The 27793-nt window shown below is 42.3% G+C and overlaps 1 protein-coding gene across 6 annotated transcripts in view; it reads right to left on the reverse strand.

Moving 5' to 3' along the window:
- DAZAP1 (DAZ associated protein 1) overlaps positions 1 to 19218 on the reverse strand; it is a 167749-nt gene extending 148531 nt beyond the window's left edge. For 2 of the 6 annotated variants that reach the window (XM_029613219.1, XM_029613218.1), the window contains exon 1: positions 18953 to 19217. In XM_029613219.1, coding sequence (XP_029469079.1) covers positions 18953 to 18981 — 29 coding nt within the window. In that variant the 5' untranslated portion in view covers positions 18982 to 19217. Of the gene's footprint in view, positions 1 to 18952 lie in introns of all 6 variants that reach the window. The other 4 variants (XM_029613220.1, XM_029613221.1, XM_029613217.1 and 1 more) reach the window with 3 other exon arrangements.
- Positions 19219 to 27793: the final 8575 nt, after the last annotated feature.

Genomic DNA, 27793 nt, shown 5'->3' on the forward strand with positions numbered 1-27793 from the left:
AACAAGTCAATGGTGCATGCTTCCTTAATTTATGAAGGGCATAGAATCCTAAGCAAGAAAACTGATAAACATTAAATTGTTACTGTAAAGGACTCTACAGATGAAAATATTGCCCACGTAATACTAGGCTAAATTTTAATTTTGTTAGACTGCAACTGTGATCTTTATCAATTAAACAGCAAAGGAAAGAACTTTCATTCTTGAAATCTAATGAATTTAATAGTCATCCTCAACAAATGAGAAAATACCACCCTGTACTGACTGGATAAAGAAAATATACAACTCTGGAAAGCTGGTTAAGAGGGGAGGAGCAGCCTAGTGGTTAGAGCAGCAGGTTGAGAACCAGGGAAGCTAGGGTTTAAATTCCACCAATACTCCTTATGGCTTTGGACAAGTCACTTTACCTTCCATTGCCTCAGGTACAAACAAATTGAAAACCCTCTGGGGACAAGGAAATACCTACAGTACCTGAATGCAATCTGCTCTGAAGTGTCACAAAAGGCGGAATATAAATTTAAAAAAAATATTAAATATGTATCAAATATACTGAATTAATCCAATGAAAAGTTATCACCTACAACTTATTTGACTTATTTTGGATTTTCACAGTCTGTACTTCACTAGGACCAGTTAATGCAGAATTCAATTCTGGACTAGTCTAGTCTTCTCACACCATGGAACTACTCCAGGACTCAATGTGGAACAGTTTGTTTATGTTCAAATTTAGTTCTGGAATTGTCAACCAAGCTCCATTCATATACATATGAATTTAAGATTAGTTGCTACTAGAATAATGAATCCAGCAGGAAACTTACATCAGAGAAGGAATAACATGATGAATGCACACTCACTCCCTATACACAGTGTAAATGCAACCAGGGAGTGAGTCTAGCTCAGACTTAATGAAACAGTAGATGGACACTAAAACAGCAATTTCACTACTTTACAAAGGGCTGGGGGAAAGGAAGTGCTGATGTCAGGGTTTCATAGGCTACCCCCTACTCAACAGGCCCTGTACTAATGTGCTGAAAATATTGGGGGAGGGAATACCAAGAATTTGGAAGTGGGGATAGTGCCTGGAATGAGGGGAAGGGAAGGAGAGAACAAAGAAAGGTAAAAAGCAAAATAAAATAAAGACATAACAGCAAAATAGGAAACTAAAACAAGCAGCAAAAGAAAAAAAATAAAAAGACTTAAAAAAAGGAAAATTCCATGGCTCCTTATGCTGTTTGGCTGATACTTAGCTTTTCAAATATTTTTCTACCCTTTACTATAAAAGCAGCTATATGGCAACGGCCCCAGATTGGCTACTGCAGGTCTACATTCCAATTTCAAAAGTTAAAAAAAAAAAGACGACAAATGCACAAAAATATTTTTATAAGACTAAACTATTCAATATTTATACATTAAAAAATTGTATAGGTTCAATTACTATTGGTCAAAAAGACCAATATGAATAAATAATCACTAGGATCAGATATAGGGAAATATTTGGGGATAGTGTTTTGTTATGTAAATGGTAGCCTTGTCTATATTCTCACAAATTATGTTTTTATGTTATTTTATTACATATGTCTGATGTGTAATTTGTTGTGAAATGTGGAAACATGGGGAATAAAATTAAAAATTTAAAAGTGTCTATTTACACATTGTAATACCCTTACATCCAAATGTTGGCACAACGTCCTGCAGCATCTTACTTCCTGGCTAGAACTTTCTGCCACCAGGACTACCTCTTACAGGCTCTGCTACTGGGACTACCTGGGATGCAGGCTGACGACATCACATTCTATTTTGTATTTAAGGAATTAATTTACAACCAGCCAGCACCTCAGCAAAAGGTCTCCTGCCTGAAGTGTGTGTCATGTTCCAGCCTTGCCTTCCTACCCGTTCCCACTTCCTATCAGGGCTCACCCCTCCAGCTCGTGACACATGCATATAAGGAAATAAAACCCCTAAATATATATATGGAAGTATATCAGTCTTGATTTCATCCCACTGTCTGATCCCCTGATAATGGTTTATTTTTTTCATTCATTTGGTTTTTGGAAAATAAGATCAAGACCCCACAGAGGGTTTGGCACAAATGTCAAAGGGACTCAGGCTTTAATTCTTTGGTATATGATGTATTACTTTGCATTGGATATTTTAACATTTAATATAATGAAAATTAGCTCTGTAGTAAAAGAGCTAACAAAGTTTCAACCTGAACTGTACAAAATGGCCTATCTTATGGCTCTTGGTTGCAAGGTAAAAAAAAATAAATTCTTACAATACTATAAAATTGTAAGTGACCTTCAATGTTACTGCAACTGCTTGATTTAAGTATGTTTGTAATCTGCCCTGAGCCCACTCTTAGAAAAAGACAGAATATTAAATGTTTATAAATAACAGCTTGTTATGCTATGTTAGGTGCCAAAGAGAAACAAAAGATGTTGGCAGGAAAAAAAAAAAAAGGCATGTATTCCCAAATGTGCCCATTTAAACAGGCCTACAGTGCCGTCATAGGTTTTCCTCTGTCTTTGGTCTGCTTCCGCCTAACCCCAGCCACTAAGATACCTTTTTGTCTATCCCATAAACAGTGCTGGCCTTTGGGTAGGAAAAAGAGGATAGTCAAATGGAGCAACTCAGACGTGCAGCAGCAGTTACAGGAAACGAGATACCTGGCAGAAAGAAAGGGGAGGAGTTGGGCCACAGCTGCTGTAACCTGCAACAAAATCTTCTTCCCTCCCCTCTAGGGATCTCCTGCCAGCTGGAGGAGTCACCAAGCAGTACTTCTTACCTGCTGCTACCTCCTCCTCTGCTGGCTTCCCTCTAAAATCACAACGACAAAGGGCAGACAGACTAGCTCGCAAAACTATGAGGCCACACTTGATTCTGACTTCACAGGGAAGCTGGCAGAAGAAGACACTTGCAATAGGTAAACACATCTCACCTAAACTCTTCTGCCAATCAGAGGCAATCCTGAAAGGGAATGATTGCATGAGGATGGCTGTGGGGAGAGAAGGATTTCATAGAAAGGAGGCTATGTCTCAGGTCAGCTGAGAAAAAGATGGGACTTTGGAGTAGGTCTCTTCTCATTTCTTTCAATGGGTACCAAAGATCCCAAAAAGATCAGGATGGTTGGAACATATTATATGATACCTGCTGCCATGATTATTACTTCTGAATCTGTCCTAATGGATATCCTGATCCCTCTAAGGAATCAGTTTGATTTGAAAAATGCTTGCAGGTTGACTCACTTAGGAAATAGGTGGCAGAACAGAGGAGATGGTGAAGCTTAGAAGTATCTAAGAGGACTGCATTGATGAAATGCTTCTTGAAACATCTAAACTCAAAAATTCCACTGGAGGAGGAGAAAAAACAGCTGAGCACAGATTACCAAAGCCAAAAGAATCCTCATCCCAACCCCACCTTCAACGTAGAACCAAAACTCATGAGCACCAAAGCTGCAGGACCAGCACCCATTGTAATTAGGAAGCAAAGGGCAGTTGTAGTTGATTCTTCTGAGGGGCATGGAGGGAACCAGATATGCTGTCTCAGGTGCTATGTCAATATTGCCAGGTGCCAATATCCGATTAGGGAGTGATGCTGAGAATCATCAAGCCTACTGGACTATTATCCAATGCTGCTCATCTATGTTGGCACAAATATTTACATAGAACTTTGGTTCTATGTAAACCGACGTGATATGTACCAGTACATGAACATCAGTATATAAAAGCCTTTAAATAAATAAAGAAAGAAAGAAATATTACTGGGAGGTATTGTGGCTGTTTTAAATGATAAGTTACAAATTACTAGCAAAAGGTTCAATATTTCATGTTCTTTCAGGATTCTGGGGTGGATACCATCCAGTCCTGGCAATTTGTTACACTTTAGTTTGTTAATATGATCTAATACATCTTCCATTATCAAAGAGATTCACTTTAGTTGCTCAGAAGCATCACCATAAAAAAAAAAAAAAAATGTTTTCGATGTGGGTAGTTCCCAACATTCTCTTCATTCAGTTCTTCTGCTATTTCTTTATCTTCCCTGAACTCTCCTTGGTCAACTAAGCCAGACTCCCTCACATGCTTTTTGCTTTCAATATACTTGAAGTTTTTGGGTTTGGCCTCTATGGCAAATTCAGCCTGGCCTATTTTACTTATGTTTTACATCCAATACTCCTGGGGGAATTCTGTGCTGAATTTTCAAATTTTGCACAGAAAAAAATGTTAAAATATAATGTAATCACGTCTTTCGAGTAGTAAACAAATTAAACTCCAAAACAAAACAAAAGTTCTTACTCAAAGATCCAAAATGTTTTTGGTGCATAATTCTCCCAGGATTGTAGTAATACTACACCAAATCTAGGGTTTCTGAGGCTTTTACATCAGCAATTGAGAGCCTAAGGGAAGCTCATAACCAAACAGTGCTAACTTCTTACAGCTATTGATGCTTCTGGCAATACAACAGTGTTGTTCCGCTTGCAGCTCCTCTTGGGCTCTACTGATGCTCAAATTAAAATCCCTGAAATCCAGCAGCCCTAATCATAAAGCATTAGTTACTCCTTCTAAACTCTTCCCCCTCCCTCAGTTTTTCCCCCCTCTTTGTCCCTTTCAACACACTTCCCCATCCCCAAATTCACCTCAACACTTCTCCAACTTGCCCCTTCCAAACACTTTCTCCCAGCTCATCCCCTGCAATACTTTCGCTCTCTCCAACTCTTCCCTTCTCTCTCCCCCCCCCCCCCCCCCCCCACAGCTCATCCCTTCCAACACTTTCCCTCTCCCCAGTTCACATCCCTCAATCAAATATCTCCCAATTCCAAATAGGTCCCTTCACCTTGCACACTCTCACCTCCCCCAATTCATACCCCAGTTTCTCTCACCACCTATCACAGAGAACACAGCACAGTCTTCCTCCACCCAAGCAGCTCTCAAGAGGGAGGTGCGAGGCCTGAACTCTCACACTATCCACAATCTCATGAGAACAGCATAAGAATATGGGCACTGCACTTTTCACACAGAGTCCTTGCGAAACCGGAAGATGGTGGCAGATGCTCCGCTTCTGGCTCCTCCTCCTCCCATTTTCTATTGTTGGCTTAAGAGTCAATTTTGCATAGAATCAAGTAAACTCCACACCTTGGGGGGAATTCTGCACAAATTCTGCATTGCACAGTTGTGCATAATTTCCCCAGGAGTAATAACTTGCCTTACATAAGTTCTTGTCTATTTCCTTCATTTGTGTCTGCTTTCCATTTTTTGAAAGATGCCCTTTTGGCTTTAACTGCCTCTTTCGGCTCACTATTAAACTATACTAGCAGTCGTCTGGTCTTCCTTCAATCCTTTTTAATACCTGGAATACATTTTATCTGGTTTCAAAGATGATATTTTTAAACACGTCCATGTCTCATGCGAACTTTTAAACTCTGCAGTTTATAGTTTATTAAAATTTATAACCCACATACATCAAATTTCGTAGCGACAATCATTTACATGCATAATAAAAGCATATATTACAATCAATGTACAGAAGTGACAATAGAATTCAAAAGTCCTTGCTCATTAATTTAAAAAGGCCTTCCTAAATAAGCTTTTACCGAGTGTGGTAAACTTGTAGTCGGGGATGGAGGGAGAGCAAAGGCGGACTGCAAGGTGTCAAAGAACACCCCCCCGAGAGCGCTTCAAATTAAGTGTGAAAAGGCCTGCTGTGCCTGAGGCGGCATGCGAGGCTTCGATTTTCTTCAATGACGTGGCGATATAGCTGCTGCCAAGATATCTTCCTTTTCCTTTCCCACCTGTTGTGGTTGTGGAATTAAGTCTGCAGACAATTTCCTCTTTTTGGCAAGAGGCTCTTGTAAGCTCTGGTCTCGCTCACGGTGCGATGTCCTCGAGGAAAGTTTGGAGTAAACCCGTGAGTTTGATGAGAAAGAGGAAGACCGAGATGGTACATCAATACATTCTTCTTCTGATGTTGACACCTGTGTAAGTTGTCCCTTTGAAGAGGTGGACGGACGCAACGACTGAGGACTTGAAATGGGCGAGTGTTGTCGCACGGATGCCCTTGAGTGTTTCTCATGATGGTCCTGAGACCTGGGCTTACGGTGTTCCTTTGGGAGATTGGTCCCCATGTCTGCTAACTTTGGCGGCACCTCTCTTCCCAATTTGGAAGTGGAATGCGTCAAACCCCTTTTTTATGAGTCGACTTCGACCCTTCTTTCATTGATGGTAATGTCTTTTGCCGAAAGACCTCCGTGCGTCGGCTTCTGCGTCGCACCCTGAACCTGCGCCTTCTTCGGTGCCGCAGCGGAATCTTACGTCGAGACTTGTGTCGTGTGCGCGCCGTGCTTTGGTTTCTTCGGGGTGTCGACACAATGCGATGGTTGCGCCGTCTTCGACGCAGGCTTTGTATGACTTGGCGCCGACGGAGCATGCTTCGGCATATCAGTTGCTTGGGTCGATTCAGGCGCTGTCGGCCAACTATGCATCTTCACAACCCCGATCGGATTTTGGTTGAGACCTATGGGTTTCTCTGCCCCTGCTGGTCTCTTTAAGGCCTGTCCTGCCCTCCAGTCCTGGAAGGGGGTGGGACTCCATGGATGCGGCTCTTCTTACCTTCGGGTCTATCGATTTTACCGGCCTTGGGGAAGAATGTGCCTCCAAAGGTGGGGCATAAGAGGCCCAAGCCCGGTCCTTAAGATCCTCCATCTTCTGTGTCTGTTGCCAAGAGCCCAAAGACAACGTTCTCCCACAATGTTCACAGGGGTCTTGAATGTGGTCTGATCCAAGGCATCTATAACATCGATCATGTCCATCCGCAATGGACATGATCTTGTCGCATAAGCAAGGCTTGAAGCCCGAAGGACTCAGTGCCTTTTTCGACATTCTATCTTTTGACTTTAAAACTTTTTCTGAGGAGTGTGAAGCTCCACGTGCGTTCCCGCATGCAAAAAGAAACAGACTGAGGAGATTTCTGTTTCCTGCGTGGGAACTCACGTGCAGCCGCACAGAGCAAAGCTCTGCTTCCTTCTTAGGAAGCTCCTCCTCCCAGGCCCCGATTGTCAGTTCCCATGACAGCATGGCTAATTCAGCCCAGCTACCGACGGGAAAAAGCATATATTACAATCAACGTACAGAAGTGACATAATAGAATTCAAAAGTCTTTGCTCATTAATTTAAAAAGGCCTTCCTAAATCAGCTTTAAAAACTTTCTTGAAAGTTTTTATACAAAGCTTTGTCCAGATGTTATCTAGAAGAATGCCACAAAGTAAGTCCTGCTGCTGAAAAGGCCTCTGCAAAAGTACCCGGTGAGACAATTTGGAATACTGTGTACAATTTGAGAGGCTGCATCTTCAAAAGGATATAAACCTGATGGAGATGGTCCAGAGGATGGCTACTAAAATGGTCAATGGCATTTATTCTAAAGCATATTTTATTTGATTTATATTTTGCCTTTCAGGCACTTCAAATGTCAGTAGAAAGATCTAAATATCTATACCCTACAAGAAAGGTACAAAAGGGGGGATATAACCATCAATTCCTCCACAGTTACACACAAGGACCCTCCCACCCTCATTTCATCATACAAATGGTAATAAAAAGGCCTTAACTTGTTTTTAAAATGTTTAATAGTTTATCTCTGTCCTAACCATAACTGGAAACGTATTCCAAAGTTGTGGCATTATGCCTGAAAAAGCCTACTTCATGTAGCAACATACCAATGTCAGCAACTTAAATTTTATTCTCTCGTAAGGAGGATGATAGCGGACCAGTTTTTTCATATCTGTTTTTACCACATTCAAGTCTGGCCACACTATTTTGAATAACAATTTTTCTGTTCATGACTAACATCTCTACCAGCAGAACATTACAATAATTTAGCGCACCCATAAGCAAAGTTGACACTGTTTTTAAGGCATAGTAATCCAAAACCAGCTTATTGATAATTGTAAATAAGCACAGCCTATAACTTGCTGACCATAAAGCTCTACTGCAAAACTGGAGTCTAAAACAATTCTCAAGCTTTTTTACCTTACCAGAAACACTAGTTACACAGTCACCTAATACAATCCATTCAATCCCACTTACCAGATGATCAAATAAATCCACTATGCCCAAAATCTTAGCTTTGCCTTTATTCAACATTAACTTACTGGCATTCATCCACTTCAAAATTTTAATAATAATTTACATATTTAAGTCTCATCCGCATTCAGATTTATAGGGACCAAAAAGTGGCTATCTGCACCAAGTTCATGAAAAAAAATCTGCCAGCAGAAGCATAAAAATAAACAGTGGAAAAAGACATGAAACCTGAGATACTCCAGTTCTTACTGGCTGAGAAAGAGAGCCTGCTTTCTACACTACTTGCGTTCTTTCTTTCAAAAAGGAGGCAATCCAATCTAATTCTCTCTCACAAACCTACTTGTTTACATATTTCCAAAAGCAACTGATGATCCACTAAATCAAAGGCACTGGACAGGTCCAATAAAATAGAAAAAAAATCACTGTCTAGCATCTAAATGACAGAAGACATTATCACTCAATGACAGCATAACTGATTCATTGCTGTGTCCAGGTGTAAAGCCTGACTGCATATCAGACAAACTACCTGTATGTTCCAAATGTCCTGACAACTGACCCAGTACTAATTTTTCTATGATCTTACCTACAAAAAAAAAAAAAAAAAGTTTGAGATAAGTCTTTAGTTTTTGCACTCAGATAGAACTAATTAGGATTTCTTCAAAATCAGCCTCACCACTGTTATAAAAATCAGAGGAAGACATCCCCCCCCCCATAACAAAGCAAATAAAATCCCAGCTAACCACTCTAAATCATCTGACAGGTACTTATATAAATGCAAGGGGAAGGGGCAGGGATTCATCGGGCTACCTGAAGGCCCCATGTCAGATATCTTTTGCACCCCTAATCCATTAATTAGCACAGAAACTCAACTGCCTAACCTCAAGTATCTATTCCATATTCCTACCCTCCTCCTGGTATTCCCTAGAATTAATTGAATCTAATAGCATTTTAATCGTCATGGCATCCTCCCACATAGGCCATGTTTGTGGAATAATCTTAAAATTGACATTCTCCCCAGGCCCAGCCATAAACTTCTGTCGTTCTTGTAAACTAATCTTAGACTTCACTGCCACTTGGTTTCAGGTTTTAGCGTCACATGCAAAAAACACTTTTCTTTCTAACCCTTCTACAATATTGCTCACAATAATATTGAATAGAACCAGCCCCAGAACACTCCACTAATTACCTCTCTCTCCTTAAAGTGAATTCCATTTACTACCATCCTCTATTGTCTCAACCAGTTTTTAACCAGTCCTCTACCTTGGAGCCCACTCCCAGACTGCTCAATTTATTCATGAGCCTTCTATGTGGGTCAGTATCAAAAACTGTGGCAATGCATGACCCTGATCTACTTTGTCACCAGTTGAAAAATGGGTTTATTTGACGTTATCAGACACTAGTGAAATCTGTGAACTATTAAGAATATAACATAAGATTTGCCATACTGGGTCAGACCAAAGGTCCATCAAGCCAAGCATCTTGTCACCAACTGTGGCCAATCCAGGTCACAAGTATCTGGCAGGATCACAAGGGGTAGAGATCCATACTGCTTATCCTAGGGATAAAAAATGGGTTTCTGCAACTCCACCTTAATGATGACCCTTATGGACTTTTCCTCCAGGAACTTGTCCAATGAAGTTACTAAGTTGTACATTTAAAATTAATAAGAAAATATATATTTTTTTTTTACTCAATGCATAATTGAGTTTTGGAATTCACAGCCAGAGCATGTGGCGAAAGTTGTTAGTGTAGCTGTGTTTAAGAAAGGTTTGGGTGTCCCTAGTCTTTTTACTTTTTTCATGTTTACTCTTCCCTCTTCACTCTTTTTATAGATCACTATCATATCTCCCCTCAGGTGTCTTCTCCAAGCTGAAGAATCCTGAACTTTTTAGTCTTTCCTTATAGGGGAACTATTCCATTCCCTTTATGATTTTGGGCTTCTCTGTACCTTTTCTAAATCAGTTATATCTTTTTTTGAGATATGATGACCAGAACTTCACACAATGCTCAAGATGAGGTTGCACCATGGAGCGATAGAGGCATGATGATATTCTATTTTATTCGCCATTCCTTTCCTAATAATTCCTAGCACTCTAATTGCTTTCTTAACTGCTGCTGCACATTGAGAAAATTTCAACATAAAGGACGACGCCTAGATCCTTTTCCTGAATGGTGACTCCTATTATAGAACCTCACATTCAGGCCGATACAGAAAGAAAAGCAGGAGAGCGCCCGCTCTCCCGGCGCGCGCACAGGCCAGTGTCCTGTGCATGCGATCCAGTAAATAAAAATATGCTAATTAGGGCCCGCGGTAAAAGGAGGCACTAGGGACACTAGTGCGTCCCTAGCACCTCCTTTTTGACAGGAGCAGCAGCTGTCAGCGGGTTTGACAGCAGACACTCAATTCTGCCGGCGTCGGTTCTCGGTCACGCTGACAGCCACGGGTTCGGAAACCAGACGCCGGCAGGCTGATTTTAAATTTTTTTTTATTTTAAATTATTTTTTTACTTTTGGGACCTCCGACTTAATATCGCCATATTAAGTCGGAGGGTGTACAGAAAAGCAGTTTTTACTGCTTTTCTGTACACTTTCCGGGTGCTGGCAGAAATTAACGCCTACTTTGGGTGGGCGCTAATTTCTGAAAGTAAAATGTGCAGCTTGGCTGCACATTTTACTTTCTGAATCGCGCGGGAATAACTAATAGGGCCATCAACATGCATTTGCATGTTGCGGGCACTATTAGTTTCGGGGGGAATGTGCATTTTCGATGCGCTTATTACCCCTTACTGAATAAGGGGTAAAGCTAGCGTGTCGAAAACGCGCGTCCAACTGCGGGTTAACAGTGCGCTCCATTGTACTCTATCGGCCTGATTGTGTAGCTATAATTTGGGATACTCTTCCCTAAGTGCATCACTATGCATTTGTCCACATTAAATTTCATTTGCAATTTGCATGCAGTTTTTCAAGATAGTCTTGCAATTTCTCACAATCCTTTTATAATTTAACAACTTTGAATAAGTGTGTGTAATAGGCATATCTGATCACCTCACTCATTCCCATTTCCAAGCCTTTTTTTATAAATGTTAAAAAGCAGTGGTCCCAGAAGAGAAACCCTTTATTCACCTTTCTCCATTGAGAAAATTTGACCATTTAGCTCTACTCTCTGTTTTCTATCTTTTAACCTGCTCCCAATCCTTTATAAAATATTTTCTGGAAATCCAGATACACTATATCAGCTGACTCACCTTTATCCATATGTTTTACACACTCAAAAAAATGTAGATTGATGAAATGATTTTTCTTGGCTAAATCCATGCTGGCTTTGCCCATTAAACTATGCCTGTCTATATGTTCAGTAATTTTGTTCTTTATGAGTTTCTATCATTTTGCCTGGCACAGATGTCAGACTCTCTGGTCTATAATTTCCTGGATCACCCCTAGATCTCTTTTTAAAAACTGGTGTTACATTGGCAACCCTCCAGTCTCCAGGTACCAGAGACAATTTTAATGATAATTTACAAAATTACAAATAGCAGATCCGCAATTTAATTTTTCAGTTCTTTCAACAGGCTGAGATTTATACCATCTGGTCCAGGTGATTTGCTTCTCTTTAGTTTGTCAGTTTGCCCTATTACATCTTTCAGGTACACAGATTTCAGTCCCTCTGAATCGTCACCTATTCAATATCACTGCTGACAAAGGCATCTCTTATCTCTTCCTCAGTGAAGACAGAGGCAAAGAATTTAGTCTTTCTGCTATGGCCTTGTCAACCCTAAGTGCCCCTTTTACCCCTTGATCATCTTAATGTTCCCACTGAATCCCTCGCAGGCTTTTTACTTCAAAATGTACCTGAAAAAGTTTTTATTGTGTTTTTTTTCTTTCACAGTAAGCTTCTTTTCAAATTATCTTTGCATCTAACTTGTCAGAACTTATGATCTTTCTTCTTTTCTTCATTTGGATCTCTTTTCCACTTCTTGAAAGATATTCTTTTAGCTATTATAGTCTCTCTCAACTCAACTTTTAATCATGCCAGTAAACATTTAACCTTCTTTCCGCCTTTTCTAATATATGCAATACATAAGGTCTGAGCTTCCAAGATGGTATTTTTAAACAAGGTCCATGCCGGATATAAACTTAACATTTGCAGCTGCTCCTTTCAAGTTTTTTCCTAACAATTTCCTCATTTTATCATAGTCATCCTTCTGAAAGTTAAATGCTGCCATCCTTTTTTATTGCCATGGTACATAGATCTCTGTTCTTTCCTTCAGGAGAGTCTCCATTTTCCTACCTTTGAGGTGTAAAATTAACCAGCCTGAAGTTTCCAACTGCTTCTCTGCTACACTTTTATGAAGAGGGGTTACCATCCACCCTTCTCCTGGCCTGTGGAATCACTCCTGTCACCAAAGATCTATTGAACAGATCTTTCAGTAAATCCTCTCTGAACTCTTAACATTCTAGGTGCAGTGTGCTGCAGCAATCAAAAAAAGCAAACAGAATGTTGGGAATTATTAGAAAGGGAATAGTGAATAAAACAGAAAATGTCATAATGCCTCTGTATCACTCCGTGGTGAGACCACACCTTGAATACTGTGTACAATTCTGGTCGCCACATCTCAAAAAAAGATATAGTTGCGATGGAGAAGGTACAGAGAAGGGCGACCAAAACGATAAGGGGAATGGAACAGCTCCCCTATGAGGAAAGACTAAAGAGGTTAGGACTTTTCAGCTTGGAGAAGAGACAGCTGAGGGGGGATATGATAGAGGTGTTTAAAATCATGAGAGGTCTAGAATGGGTAGATGCGAATAGGTTATTTACTCTTTCGGATAATAGAAAGACTAGGGGGCACTCCAGAAGTTAGCATGTGGCACATTTAAAACAAAGTGGAGAAAGTTCTTTTTCACTCCACGCACAATTAAACTCTGGAATTTTTTGCCAGAGGTTGTGGTTAGTGCAGTTAGTATAGCTGTGTTTAAAAAAGGATTGGATAAGTTCTAGGAGAAGTCCATTACCTATTAATCAAGTTGACTTGGAAAATAGTCACTGCTATTACTAGCAACAGTGACATGGAATACTTAGTTTTTGGGTACTTGCCAGGTTCTTATGGCCTGGATTGGCCACTGTTGGAAACAGGATGCTGGACTTGATGGACCCTTGGTCTGACCCAGCATGGCATGTTCTTATCCCATCTGGCCCCATGGCTTTTTCAACTTTCAGTTTTACTAGATGTATGCAGAAACTTAAATAGATGGTATGGTGTTGTATCCACCCCACTCCCCTTGTACTCTTGCCAGCAATCCATGGTCCTTGCCCAAAGCCATCTATAGTGAATACTGAATGGAAATATTTAACATTTCTGCTTTGTCCGTATTCTCCACACACTGCTATTCATCTCATCAATCTTATTCCACCTTTGGTCTTCTTCCTTCCTCCAAATGTCTTGTTTCCTTGCTTTATTTCTTTAACTGTTCTTCAGCTTGTGCTTCCTGATGTATTCTGGTACATGGGTAGTTTATTTGAAATGGTAAATGCATGGACTACAAATATGATGATGCACTGGGTTGTAAGTTTGGGGGGGGGCGGAGCCAGAAGTCTCCCTCATTGAACTAAGTTGAAAAGGAATTTGAGAGAAAACCTTTTACTGAAAGGCTGGTCAAAACAGTGACAGAATTCAAGCATGCAAGGGCAAGGCCAGCTCTAGAGTAAACTGTGCCATGAGCAAAAGTAATCAGTGGTAACCTCTTCCTCCCCTGCCCTTGGCATTAGCTTCTCTGTCCTCATCCTCCTCTCTTTCTCCCCTTGCCTCTGCCTCTCTCCCCCTTACACACACTCACCACTGAAACCTGAAGAAGAAAAAGACCATGTGGCCTCCCTACTCTGCTCACTCTACAATTTCTACCACTCCCTCAGAGATCCCCTGTGCTTGCCTCATGCTTTCTTGAATTCAGATATGGACCTAGTCTCCACCATCTCCACTGGGAGGCTGTTCCATAACCCTTTCTATAGATAAATATTTCCTTAGATTTCTTCTGAGTCTACCCCCTTTCACCCTCATCCTATTATCCCTCATTTCAGTGCCTCCTTTCTGTTGAAAGAGACCTGCCTCCAGTGAATTGATACCCTGGAGATATTAAAATCTATATTATGGGTAGGTGAGAAGCTGAACAGTGCGCTGGCGTTGATGTTTGTTTTGTTTTTAATGATTTGTATGCTCATATGTTTTTTTTTATTGATATTTTTGTAAATAGATTTGATAGATTTGCTGAGTGGATGGTATATAAACTTTTAAAATAAGAAAAGTTTGCAAAGAAAAAATTAGGGAATACTGCATGATTGTGGGAGAAAGTTATTAACCAGGTACACTTGAGGATACACTTTGAAAGTATACACTCTGTGTTGTGATACCACGTTGGTTATCCCTAGGTGTAAGCAGCATGAAATCTATATAATATTTGGGATCCTGCCAGGTACTTGTGAGCTGGATGGCCACTGTTGAAAACAGGATAATGGGCATGATGGACCCTTGGGTCCAACCCAGTGGCTCTTATATTCATCTAAGAGACATGATCTAGAAAGACAGAGTGGTCGAGTGCTTGCAGTTGAGATTCAATACAAAAGAGTAAAAAGTCAAGCATTCAGGTGCAGAAATCTGAAGCTGTATGAGATAGTGTGCACCAATCAGGAATGGCTAAAGCCAGAAGAATGCTGGGGGCACACAGAAACCTAACCAGTAAAAAAAAGGAAGCAATAATGCTCCTGTATAAGTCATTGGTAAGACCTCACTTGGCGTACTGTGCTCAGTTCTAGAGACTACATCTCAAAGGACAGAGCGAGGCTACAGGCAGTTCAGAGAAGGCAATTGAAATGGTGTAGGGTCTGCATCAGGAACCATATGTCTTGAAACTTGAGATCTAAAAACATCCCCCTTGCCTCTCCTCTAGAATGTATATGATATAGACTTAAAATACCTGAAAGGTATTAAAAATGCATAAGAGGCAAACCTTATTTAATGGATTAAGTTCAGGAACTAGGGGGCATGATATGAAGCTCCAAAAGGGTAGATTCAGGACCAATGAAGGAAAGGGTGGTGGATACCTGGAATGCCCTCCTAGTGGAGGTGGTTGAGAAAAACAGTACTGAAATTCAAGAAGGCATGAGAAACACAAAGGACTCCCTTGGATGGCAATGAAGCACTGGGGTAACATGCATGGAGAGGTAGTTATAAACCACCATGCAAAACCTTGTTAGGCAGTCTGGATGGGCTATTTGTGAGTAGAGTAGTTTAGGGGTTAGAGCAGCAAGCTGTGAATCCCGCTGCCACTCCTTGGGAGCACTGGCAAGTCACTTCACTCCATTCCCTCAAATATGAACTCAGATTGTAAGCTCTCTAGGGACACAAATACCTACAGTAACTGAATGTAATTGCTTTGAAATGGCTAACCAGTCACAAAAGGCAGAATATCAATTTTAAAAACATTAAAATTAATATTTCTGACATTTATAATGTTTCTAAAGGATGACCCCCTTGTTCTTAAGGTTTTCTTTCTATGGAAAATGCTTCCTTCTGTATTGAAGCCTGCCAGAAGTTTGAGTGTTTGTAGCCTATCACCCCTTTCTCCTAGAGAGTACTTTAGTTCTTTTAGTTTCTGTATATGGCTTATAATGCAGGCAATGCAACATTTTTTGGTGGCGCTTCTTTGAACTGCTTCTACTTTGTCAACATTGTTTTGAAAATGTCTTCAAAACTGAACAGTTCTCAAGGTGATACTGCCTCAGAAACCCACAGAGAATATTTCCCTTCTAACAGCAATACCTTTGTACACCCATGTATACTATTAGTAAAGGTGGTAAAATCTCAGGTGCCTAATTGTCTAGATCAGCGCTTCTCAACCGGTGTGTCGCAACACAGTGTGTCACCATGCAGCGGCAGATGTGTCGTGTGCTACCGGTCTCCCGCTGCTCTTCCTCCTCTTCTTTCACCGAGCAAGAGGCAGGCTATCTTCCACTGCTGCCGCTCACTCCTGGGCTATCAGCACGTTCAAGCCTGAATGGCAGCAGTGTTAGTAGTCTGGCAACTGCAGCTGGGCCTTCCCGCACCTGCCCCCACCCTGGCCCAGAACAGGAAGTGATTGCAGTGGGGTGCGCAGGAAGAAGAAAGAGCCATACTGCACGAAAACGTAGCGGCAGCAACAGCCCCAAGCAGTAGCATGGGCTCGAAGCAAAATCAGAAGCAGCCAGAAATCAGCACAGGAGACAGCAGAATTAGCCTCCCGTGGCCGATGGGATTCTTCTTTCTTGGCCTGCGGGGGATAGAGGAGGCGGCTGCTACAGCTACCATTTGTTCTCGGGGGGTGGCAGGAAATGAGAGAGATAACCTGTCTATGAGAGCATGTATGTGTGATTGAGAGTGTGCACTTGTAACTGAGAGCCTGTGTGTAAGTGAGAGCATTTGATTGAGATCATCTATGTAAAGTGTGAGAGAGCATGTGTGTAATTGAGAGAAACTGGTCAGAGGTGATGTGTGTGTATACAGGAGAGACAATGGAAATGATTGGTCAGGGAGATGACTGGAGTGTGTGAGAGAGAAAGTGATTATGGGAATGAGAAGCCTGTGCATGTGGAGAAAGCTAACATAGGAGTAAGAAACCTGGGTGTGTGTGAGACAGCATGGGAGTGAGAAACCTGTATATCTAAGATAGAACATGGAAGTGGGAAGCCTGTGTTTGTGTGTATAAGAGTGATCGGGAAGGTGACTGGTGTGTATATAAAGAGAAAGACTGGTCAGGAGATGATTGGTGTGCGAAAGACAGAAATTGGTCATGGGGGTGTAACTGGTATGTGTGTGTGTGTGTGTGTGTGTGTGTGTGTGTGTGAGTGAGAGACTGGTCGTAGGCACTAAGGAAGAGGACCATGAGTACAGAGCTTCAGCCACTACTGCTTCTGGTGTATGCTACTGGCCTGCATGGAAGGAGTAGGAGAGCTGCTGGAGGGGGTTAGTAAAGGTGGCTTTTTAAGTTTATTTTTCTTGATTGCCATTTTAATTACTGAATATTGTGATGTGTCTGCTGTTTTGAAATATTTTATTGGTGTTTGGGGAATTTTAAATAATTTTTATGAGTTTTTAATTGTTTGATATTATTCTGTTCATAGTTGTTGTGAAACATTTATTCTGCTTATTAGTATAGTTATACAATTTTTTCTGTGTTGGGATCTATAGCTGCTTGGCTAGTTCTGTTTTACTAATAGGAGGTGTAATGGTGTTTAGGGCCTGATTTATTATTTGTAGTGTTGCCTTTTCATAGGTAGGGTTGTTACTGTTTGAGTGCATTCCATAATACAAGTGTAACAGTGTGCAGATTAGTTTATGTGCATTACTGCAGATCCTGGGAGTATGTTAGGTCGGTTCTGTGTATGTGACTGAGGTGAGGTATTTTACTGTATCAGTCTTATTTGTTGTATTTTCTCAAGAGGACATGCATTAGTGAAAAACTGCTGTCTTTTCATAAGTAGGGCTATTGAGCCTGGTTTTTAGAGTTTGTGTTGCTGTTACTGAGGTGACAAGAACCAGAAAATATTTTTTGTAAGGTGAGTTGTATGGGGAATGTCATAATTCTGCTTTACATCCATAATTGTGGGTCAGGGGGGTTCCTGTGGATGCAAACTGTGCTTTTACATTTAGCCCTATGATGATTGTGTGTTCAGTGTATCACACATGTGAGAACCATCTGTCAGGTGTGTCCCCACAGAAAAAAAAGATTTAGAACCACTGGTCTAGATAACCAAGTTTTCAGCACTGTGATGGCATATGCCAGGTCACATTCAGCGCTATTGTCCTTCTGTAGCCTAGCTCAGAGCCATGAGAAGCAAAACATATGGCTCAGACTATCAGTACCAGCAATAGCAGGCATAGGCCCAGAGCACCCGAGCACCAGGAGGAAGAAGCATAGGCCTACACTGCCGGCAGGAAGCAGTGGCAATCTGTGGGTCTGAAACACAGCCACTAGGAGGATCAGGCCAAACTGAGGGCTGAAGAGAACTCCACCAGACCACTAGAGGTAGAGAAAGGGAGAAGCTTGAGACAGAAACAAGTAGATAGAGAAAACGAAGAGGAATAGGATGGACATAGAGCCTGAAAAAAAATATGACTGAGAAAATTAGGATAGATAAGAGAAGTCTAAAGACTCCAGTTTTGCTCCTGACATTTACGTTTACCTATTTCATAAGGACAAAGAGCCACTACTTAAAGATAACTTGCAAAAATAATCTTTCAGACTCCTTGTTTAAGCATTAAAGCCAGCAGTTTCTAGCTAGGGCTCACAGTACACAGCAGCCATCCCCGCTTACGAATAATTTCCTCTAGTACCTACAGGAATCACGGCACATTAATGCGCCTCTGTGAGACTAAGCTAGTCCATCTGCCCTCCCCGGAGGCAGGACCAGGCAATAGAGCAGGTTACTACTGCAACATCACCTAGAGTGAAATCAGGCTAAGAAAGGAACATACATACAGGAAAAGCCAGGCTGGACGAAAAACGAGCCAACAAAAGGAGGAGGAGCTGTGGGGAAAACAGAGCATCCCCAGAAATGGGGGGAAAAAACACAACTCTAGTTGTAGAATCCCTCCTGGTACAAGTGAATACCCCTCCCCCTCTGAAGGCCTACTCCCACCCCCACAAGGTAAGGCAGCCTAAGCGCCGCTGCCGCTCCAACAGACGAGGGCAGGCAAGGCTCACTCCCGCTCCCATAGCCGAGGGCAGCCCAGGCCCGCTCCCAGCCTGTAAGACGAGGGCAGCCGAGGCCATGCTTCTTACTCGCAAGAGAGAACAGCTCACAGGCCGCTCCCTCTCCCCCGGAAGAGTAGGCTGTAGTTATTGCTGACACTCACCCGATCTCGTCTCCTCCCACGTTGTTCATGGCGGCGGGGTGTGGGTGCTTTAGACCCCGCCGTGTCGCCGCCGCGGTCCTGGGAAGGTCACGGTCGCCGCCGCAGCCTGTCCGTCCTCCTCCCGCGCGCGCCCTCACCAACTGAATCTGCGCAACGGCAGCGCCAACCCAACGGCACCGCGCCGGCGCGCTACGGGGTCTCCCAGCTGCAGGGGTGTTTCGTCAACACGCACAATTGCGAATAGGCGCGGCGCTCACGGGAAACGGAGTCTTGCGTGTCCAGTTTGGAGTGGTGTCATAGAAAGGAAGAGTTCTAGAGCAGACATGATATCTGCTTTCTGTAGTCAAATTAGATTTTGAATTGGCATTAGCAAAATGCTCTGTGGCGCTTGTCCTGTTTGAAATTAGCACCACCAGAGCAGTTGTTTGCAAGGTATGCAAAATATCTTATACTATAAACGACAGTTTTAGTCTGAAACACACCTTTGCCTTTTGGTAAGAAAGAGTACATCATAAAACACTGGGCTTTGAGGACGGTTTCTTCTTAGTCTTTTGGCTGAAACGGAATATTGTTGATTATGGGGTCTAGGAGAGGAATGTTAATACCATGACGCCCGACCCCCATTGGGGATATGAGAATGTATGAATTATTGCCAAAGCAAGATGATTAAACCTGTTGAGAAAAAAAATTACACACCTTTCCCTAAGAGGAAATGGAACCCGCCTCTAAACTCCTACATCAAGCTAACTCTAAGCTCTGAATGGGGAAAACAAAATGGCAACCTCAGCTCTCCTTGAGCTGTGGCTAGTCCTCCACCGACTGGTCTCTCCACCCCCCCCCCTCCCACTTTGCCCCCAGCACATTCAACAGTCTCACCATGCTGACACTGAAGTTAATTTTTGTCTATAATCCAGTGGGTTGCAGGATCTGAGACAACTGGAGGAAGGGCGTGTAAAATTAATCTGATTTTTTTTTATTAGGTGACTAAAGAAATAGATCAAAGAAGATTAGTCAATGTGATATACTTGGATTTTAGCAAAGCTTTTGATACTGTCCTGCAGAGGAGGCTCCTGAATAAAATGAGAAGCCTAGGAGTAGGACCTTTACTCCTGGGGAAATTCTGCACAAAAAAATTAAAAATTCTGTGCACCAAAACTTTAAATTCTGCAAAATTCTGCAAACTTTATATTGGTCAAAATAACACAATTTATATGACAGTCTTTAAGTAATTAAATTTTAAATTAATACAGAAAAAAAGTTTATTACTTAGAGATGCAGAATTTTAAATATTTTGAGCAGAATATCCCTAGAAAGTCACTGTAAGAGTGTCCCTTCCACTCACTCTCCCTACTCCCCTGGCCACTTTGCCCTCCTTCAAGAGGGCAAAGTGGCCCCAACTCCTCCACCTGCCGGTATCTCTCCCCTCCACTCCTAGGCTCAACCCCTTCCACTCTATCGCCAGTCCCAGAGTTTGACCCAATTCTCCGTACTGCCCCTCACACAGGCTCCCTCTGTCCCTCCCTCTCTCATACACATGCTCCCTTTCTCTAGTGCACATACACACACCCTCATACAGGCTCCCTCACTCTCTCACACACATACATCCCCTCATACAGGGTCCCTCTCTCTTGCATACACAACCAAACAAGCTCCCTTTCCCTCTCATGCATACATCCTCACACAAGCTTCCTATGTCTCTCTCTCATGCACCCCTTCACACAGGCTTCCTATGTCTCTCTCTCATGCACCCCTTCACACAGGCTTCCTATGTCTCTCTCTCATGCACCCCTTCACACAGGCTTTCTCACACATACACAATCCCTTCACATAGGCTAGCACCCTCACACAGGATCCCTTTTTCATGCGCACCAGCTCCCAATCTCTCACACACATACACATTCCTTCACAATCTCCTAATATAGGCTCCCTCTTTCTGGCACCCACATTCAAGCACCATCATCCCCCCCTATGCTCTCTCACCCCCCTGCTCTCTCTTTCACACCCTCCCCTCTCTTTCCCACCCCTCTCCCTGCTCTCTCACCCTCCCCTTTCTCACACCTCCTCCCCTTTCTCACACCTCCTCCCCCTCTCCTCTCACACACATTCACTCTCATCAGGGCCTTCATTTTCACCGTGAATGGCGCACATCCCGCGGCACTGGGGGCCTTCATCTTCACCGCGAGTGCAGAATTCCCCCAGGACTACAAGGTGGAGAAATGGATTGCAAATTGGTTGACTGACAATTAACAGTGAATAATAGTACATGGAACCTACTCTGAAGAGAGAAGGGTGATAAGAGGAGTGCCTCCGGGATGGGTTCTATTCAATATCTTTTTTAGCAATATTGTGGCGCAAAAGGCAACCAAAATGATTTGGTGTCTGCCCCAAATGACTTCTAAGACTAGAGAACCTAAATCTGTATACCTTGGAGGAGAGGAGAGACAGATGAAATATGATTCAGATTTTAAATGTCTGAAAAGTATTAATAATGCACAGGAATCAAACCTCTTCTTCTGTGGGACTAGGGTCATGATATGAAACAAGAGGGCAGACTTAGGAGCAACATCAGGAAGTATTTCTTCACAGAAATTGTGGTGGATGCATGGCATGCCCTCTTGGAAGAGGTGGAGAAGGCAAGAATGGAGTTCAAAAGGGATAAACACAGAAATTCCCTAGTGGCTAGAGGACGGAAATTAATAAACAGAGTATCCTGTGGTAATTTTAGGTGTTGTGAGTGTAGGAGAAGTAAAAAGTTCACACATAAAGCAGCAAAACAAGAGATAGATGTGTGAAATGAGGTAAAACTTGTTCACACCGTAAATATTTAGTAAAGACAGAAACAGTTTTCAAACTAGATAATTTAATTACTAAGAGACAGGGGCTGACGGGGCTTGGCATCGGGGCCTACTGGAGCAGGTAAGGAGAGCCGGCTGCGGGGGACTGCGGGAGGGATTCCCAACATGACATTAACACAACATCCTTTTAATGGGATTAGTATTATAATTTTATCCAATATATATTCATGAGCTGGGATTCTTGCAAGTCATGATTACTTGTAAATTGAGTCCAGAAGGCAGGAACGAAACTTAGGAACAAAGTTTAAGACTGAACTCAACATACTTTCTGACTTTTGACCTACATTCTATCATTTCAGCACATTATCATGACAGCAACCTTATATTAGTTTTTACAAGTCTGATCAGTGTGATTTTCACAGTTCAGTGACAACCACTTCAAACCTTTTCAAAGCACCCTAACAGCACAAGAAATCCTGATATTATTGCATTATACTGGCTCATAGTGCACACATTCGAACCCAGCTTATAAAATATTACACAAAAGAAAATCTTTGCACATGTAGCTGTCAAAAATTAAAAGAAACAATGATCAGCATTTTTTATTTTAAATAAGATTCTTTCCTTAATTGGTAACCAGTGAAGCTCTTTAAGCACTGATGTAATATGTTCTCTGTGGCTCAGGCCAGATATCAGATGGGCTGCAGAGATTTGTAAAACTGGCATCATCTGCAGGGCATTTGTTGATAGCCCTAAAAATAGGGATGGGCATTTCAACTTGTTGATTATAACCTGCACACTGAGCAGAAAAAAGGTCTCCAGTGGGAATATAGAATATTAGGTGCTACAACCCAAGAAAGAGACGGGATCTAAGGAAACTGGAAGAGTGGTCGAAGATATGGCAGCTGAGATTCAATGCCAAGAAGTGCAAAGTCATGCATATGGGGAGTGGAAATCCGAATGAACTGTATTCGATGGGGGGGGGAAAGGCTGATGTGCACAGAGCAGGAGAGGGACCTTGGGGTGATGGTGTCTAATGATCTGAAGTCGGCGAAACAATGCGACAAGGCGATAGCTAAAGCCAGAAGAATGTTGGGCTGCATAGAGAGAGGAATATCGAGTAAGAAAAGGGAAGTGATTATTCCCTTGTACAGGTCCTTGGTGAGGCCTCACCTGGAGTACTGTGTTCAGTTCTGGAGACCGTATCTTCAAAAAGACAAAGACAAGATGGAGGCGGTACAGAGAAGGGAGACCAGGAAGGTGGAGGATCTTCATCGGATGACGTACGAGGAGAGATTAAAGAATCTAAATATGTACACCCTGGAGGAAAAGAGGAGCAGAGGTGATATGATACAGACTTTCAGATACTTGAAAGGTGTTAATGATCAAAAGACAACGACAAACCTTTTCCATAGGAAAAAAATCAGCAGAACCAGGGGTCACGATTTGAAGCTCCAGGGAGGAAGATTCAGAACCAATGTCAGGAAGTATTTCTTCACGGAGAGGGTGGTGGATGCTGGAATGCCCTTCCGGAGGATGTGGTGAAGACCAGAACTGTGAAGGACTTCAAAGGGGCGTGGGATAAACACTGTGGATCCATAAAGTCAAGATGCTGCCAATGAAGAGTGGGTGACTCGCCAGAATGATGGCTACTGCCTGGAGTCAATACCCTTATTAAATAAACATACACATGCTTACTGTGACTCCAACATCGCTCTAAGCTTCAACAACAAGAGGAAATGTGGAAAAAAGGATTTGCACTCACAAAGAGGGGAGTAGCTGGCTTGTTACGGCGGTTACTACCCCAAATCAAAAAAGCCTGATACTTCACTTTCAATGCATATACAGCATAGTTCTCTGATTCAACGGCAGGGGAGAAGAAAAAACTGATACTTCACACATCCAGCAGAGCTCTCTGCTTCAACGGCAGGGGAGAAGAAAAGAGGGTTCGCACTCACAAAGCGGGGAGTAGCTGGCTTGTTACGGCAGTTACTACCCCAAACCAAATGTGCCTGATACTTCACTTTCGATGCACATCCAGCATGGCTCTCTGCTTCAACAGCATGGGAGAAGACTGATACTGATACTTCACGCATATCACGCATATCCAGCATAGCTCCCTGCTTCAACGGCAGGGGAGAAGAAAAACAACCAATAAGGGCTGTATAACATAGTCTGGGTAAAACAAATAAGCATGGGTGTAGCTTGCTTATTGCGGTGGCTACTACCCCTAACGAATCAAGCTAGATATTTCACTTGGATGCAGCTCCATCACTGCTCTCTACATTAAAGTTGGGGGTGGAAGGGAAATAGAACCAAGAGCTAAGAGAAACAGATAAGTATGAGAGAAAAAATGTGTGAAGCTTGCTGGGCAGACTGGATGGGCCATTTGGTCTTCTTCTGCCGTCATTTCTATGTTTCTATGTTTCTATAGTGGATAACACATTGAAATCGTCAGTGCAGTGTGCTGCGGCAGTCAAAAAAGCAAACAGAATGTTGGGAATTATTAGAAAAGGAATGATGAATAAAACGGAAAATGTCATAATGCCTCTGTATCGCTCCATGGTGAGACCGCACCTTGAATACTGTGTACAATTCTGGTCGCCGCATCTCAAAAAAGATATAATTGCAATGGAGAAGGTACAGAGAAGGGCTACCAAAATGATAAGGGGAATGGAACAACTCCCCTATGAGGAAAGACTAAAGAGGTTAGGACTTTTCAGCTTGGAGAAGAGACGACTGAGGGGGGATATGATAGAGGTGTTTAAAATCATGAGTGGTCTAGAACGGGTAGATGTGAATCGGTTATTTACTCTTTCGGATAGTAGAAAGACTAGGGGGCACTCCATGAAGTTAGCATGGGGCACATTTAATAATCGGAGAAAGTTCTTTTTTACTCAACGCACAATTAAACTCTGGAATTTGTTGCCAGAGAATGTGGTTTGTGCAGTTAGTATAGCTGTGTTTAAAAAAGGATTGGATAAGTTCTTGGAGGAGAAGTCCATTACCTGCTATTAAGTTCACTTAGAGAATAGCCACTGCCATTAGCAATGGTTACATGGAATAGACTTAGTTTTTGGGTACTTGCCAGGTTCTTATGGCCTGGATTGGCCACTGTTGGAAACAGGATGCTGGGCTTGATGGACCCTTGGTCTGACCCAGTATGGCATTTTCTTATGTTCTTATGTTCTAATAGATCGGCTGGAGAGCCAGAGCCAAGCTGACGTGATTTTTTTTAAACATTTTGTAGGCTTTCACATTATATAAATATGTGTCTGTAAAAATCTGATAAACTGTCCATGAAAATATTTCTTGAGTTGGCAAACCTGGTCATCAGGACTCGTTTAGGAAAGTGCGTGTGGCTACCTAATATACAAGACTGGCAAGTAAGAAAGACACAGCATGTAAAGCTATCACTAAAGGCTAGAGGACAGAAATAAAGAAAAGAGTGCATATGGGAAAACTGCTCAGTGTGACAGTTGCAACCCTTAGCAGAAGTATGGGAATTACTACCCTCAAACAATAAGCCTTGATACTTCTGACGCAACTGCTTCATCACGTTCCGCTTTGATGGCAGGAGGGAAAAAAGGGTAATTGGATTCAGATAGCAGCCAACACAGGCCCTGACTTTTACAGTCTGAGAATACTGATATGCAGACAAAAGGGAAAAAAAACACAGGACTGCTTCTATGGCTAAGTCCAAAAGCAAATCAAGTCAGCATAGCTGGAATTCTCAGGAATGCTCCTCACCCAGTAAAAATGTTGCTAGCAGTAATTTTTTATGGGTTTGACAGTTGCTTGGTTTTTGATTGCAAATATTACTGCCCTTATTATAAGGCTTGGGGTAACTGCATGGACTACCTTTACGAAAAACCTGGGGGTGACTTACACGGCACAGTAGATATTACCATAAGAAGCTTGCTGGACAGGCTGGATGGACCATTTGGTCCTTTTCTGCCATCATTACTATGTTAGACATTACTATATAAAATAAACCCAAGTAGTGAAAGAATGAATATATCAACAATAGCATATATATCTCACTGCCAAAAAAAAATTGAGATCAGAAACACTCACAACTCAATGGAATTCAAATCTTAGTACCTTCATATAGCACCAGGCCAAAAGGATGATTATCGTGTCTTCAAGCCCGATTTTTGTGCTGTAAAGCCAGACATAGTGTGCCGACCAGTTATAATCAACGGTTACTAAACCACCAAGTGAGTCTCTGTATTAAAATAAGAGTCCGATTTTTCAAAACATTTTTTTTTTTTGTATTTTAAACATTTGTTCATGCACAGGACAAAAATGTATATATCTTGAAAAAAATCTGGGAACAATTACTAAATCCATTGTAATGGCCCGGTGCTATATGAAGGTCACTAAGATTTGAATTCCACTGAGTTGTGAGGGTTTTTGATCTCCATGTTTTTTGGAAGTGAGAGATATGTGCTATAGAAACTATGTTAGGCATTGCATTTGTTCTTGTAGGTTTCACTTAAGTCTTTAAAAACCAGAATATTTTTTACATCAGGCATTCCTATTAGTAGTTTGTAGAAATAAGAGTCAATAAAAAAAACTGTAGTGAGACCTTTTTATTTGATAAATTCAGGGCATCTGTGACAAGCTTTGGAGCGTTATCCTCCCTTCAGCAGGTCACTCCATTTAAATAGCAGGGTCAAGCAGACATGAGGTTGTCTGCATTGTCGAGCCGATACAGAGTGGCCTGTGTGCTCTCCCGGCGCGCGCACAGGCCACTCTCTTGTGCGCTCAATTCAATAAATTAATTTATTTAAATTAGGGCCCGCGGTAAAAAGAGGCGCTAGGGACACTAGCGCGTCCCTAGCACCTCTTTTTGGACAGGAGCGTCGGCTGTCAGCGGGTTTGACAGCCGACGCTCAATTTTGCAGGCATCTGTTCTCAAACCCGCTGACAGCCACGGGTTTGGAAACTGGACGCCGGCAAAATTGAGCGTCTGGTTTTCAACCCGCGAGCCCATTTAAATTTTTTTTTTCTAAATTTTTAACTTTTTTTAACTTTTGGGACCTCTGACTTAATATTGCCATGATATTAAGTCGGAGGGTGCACAGAAAAGTGCACAGAAAAGCAGTTTTTACTGCTTTTCTGTGCACTTCCCCGGCGCCGGCAGAAATTAACGCCTACTTTTGGGTAGGCGCTAATTTCTTAAAGTAAAATGTGCGGCTTGGCTGCACATTTTACCTTCTGTATCGTGCGGGAATGACTAATAGGGCCATCAACATGCATTTGCATGTTGTGGGCGCTATTAGTCTCGGGGGGGGGGGGGGGGGTTGGATGCACGTTTCGCCGCGCTATTACCCTTTACTGAATAAGGGGTAAAGCTAGCGCGTCAAAAACGCGCGTCCAAATGCGGGTTAACAGTGCGCTCCACCGGAGCACACTATACTGTATCGGCCTGTATGTTATTTCAGCTCAGTAATGGGAAACAGGGATGGGGAAAAAGAGGGTTTTGATAGAGGTGACAGGCAGTAAACCTTTACAGCTCAGAGGGCCTATATTAGGTAGTGAATGAGAAAGCAACAGTCCTTATTAAGTCCTTTTGTATCTGTTTCAAAGGGCCAATGCAATACAATGCGCTCAGATGAGCGCACTGTTTAACCCGCTGTCAAACGCGGGTTAAACAGGCGCTAATCCACTCCCTAATGCAATAGGGGGATTAGCGCTTATTTAACGCGCGTCCGACAGGGAGTGAATGAGTTAGCGCTCATCACATGCAAATGCACATGAATGAGGCTATTACTCATTCACTCCACATGCAAAAAAATAAATGTGCGTCTCAGACGCACATTTATCGCTCAGACATTAACGCCTGCCTGGAGTTAAAAAAAACAAACTCTGCTGTCTGCTTTGAAGACTGACGCAGAGCATATCGGCGTCAGTTTTCATAACCGGCCGGCTGCAGTAATGGAAACCGACGCCGAGTTTATCTGCATCTGTGTTCATAACCGGCAGACCGCCGGTAACTGCGGGGTCGTGTTAGCAAGGAGGCGCTAGCGTGACCCTCTAA

Source organism: Rhinatrema bivittatum, chromosome 8 (assembly GCF_901001135.1).
Source record: "Rhinatrema bivittatum chromosome 8, aRhiBiv1.1, whole genome shotgun sequence".
Classification (NCBI taxonomy): domain Eukaryota; kingdom Metazoa; phylum Chordata; class Amphibia; order Gymnophiona; family Rhinatrematidae; genus Rhinatrema; species Rhinatrema bivittatum.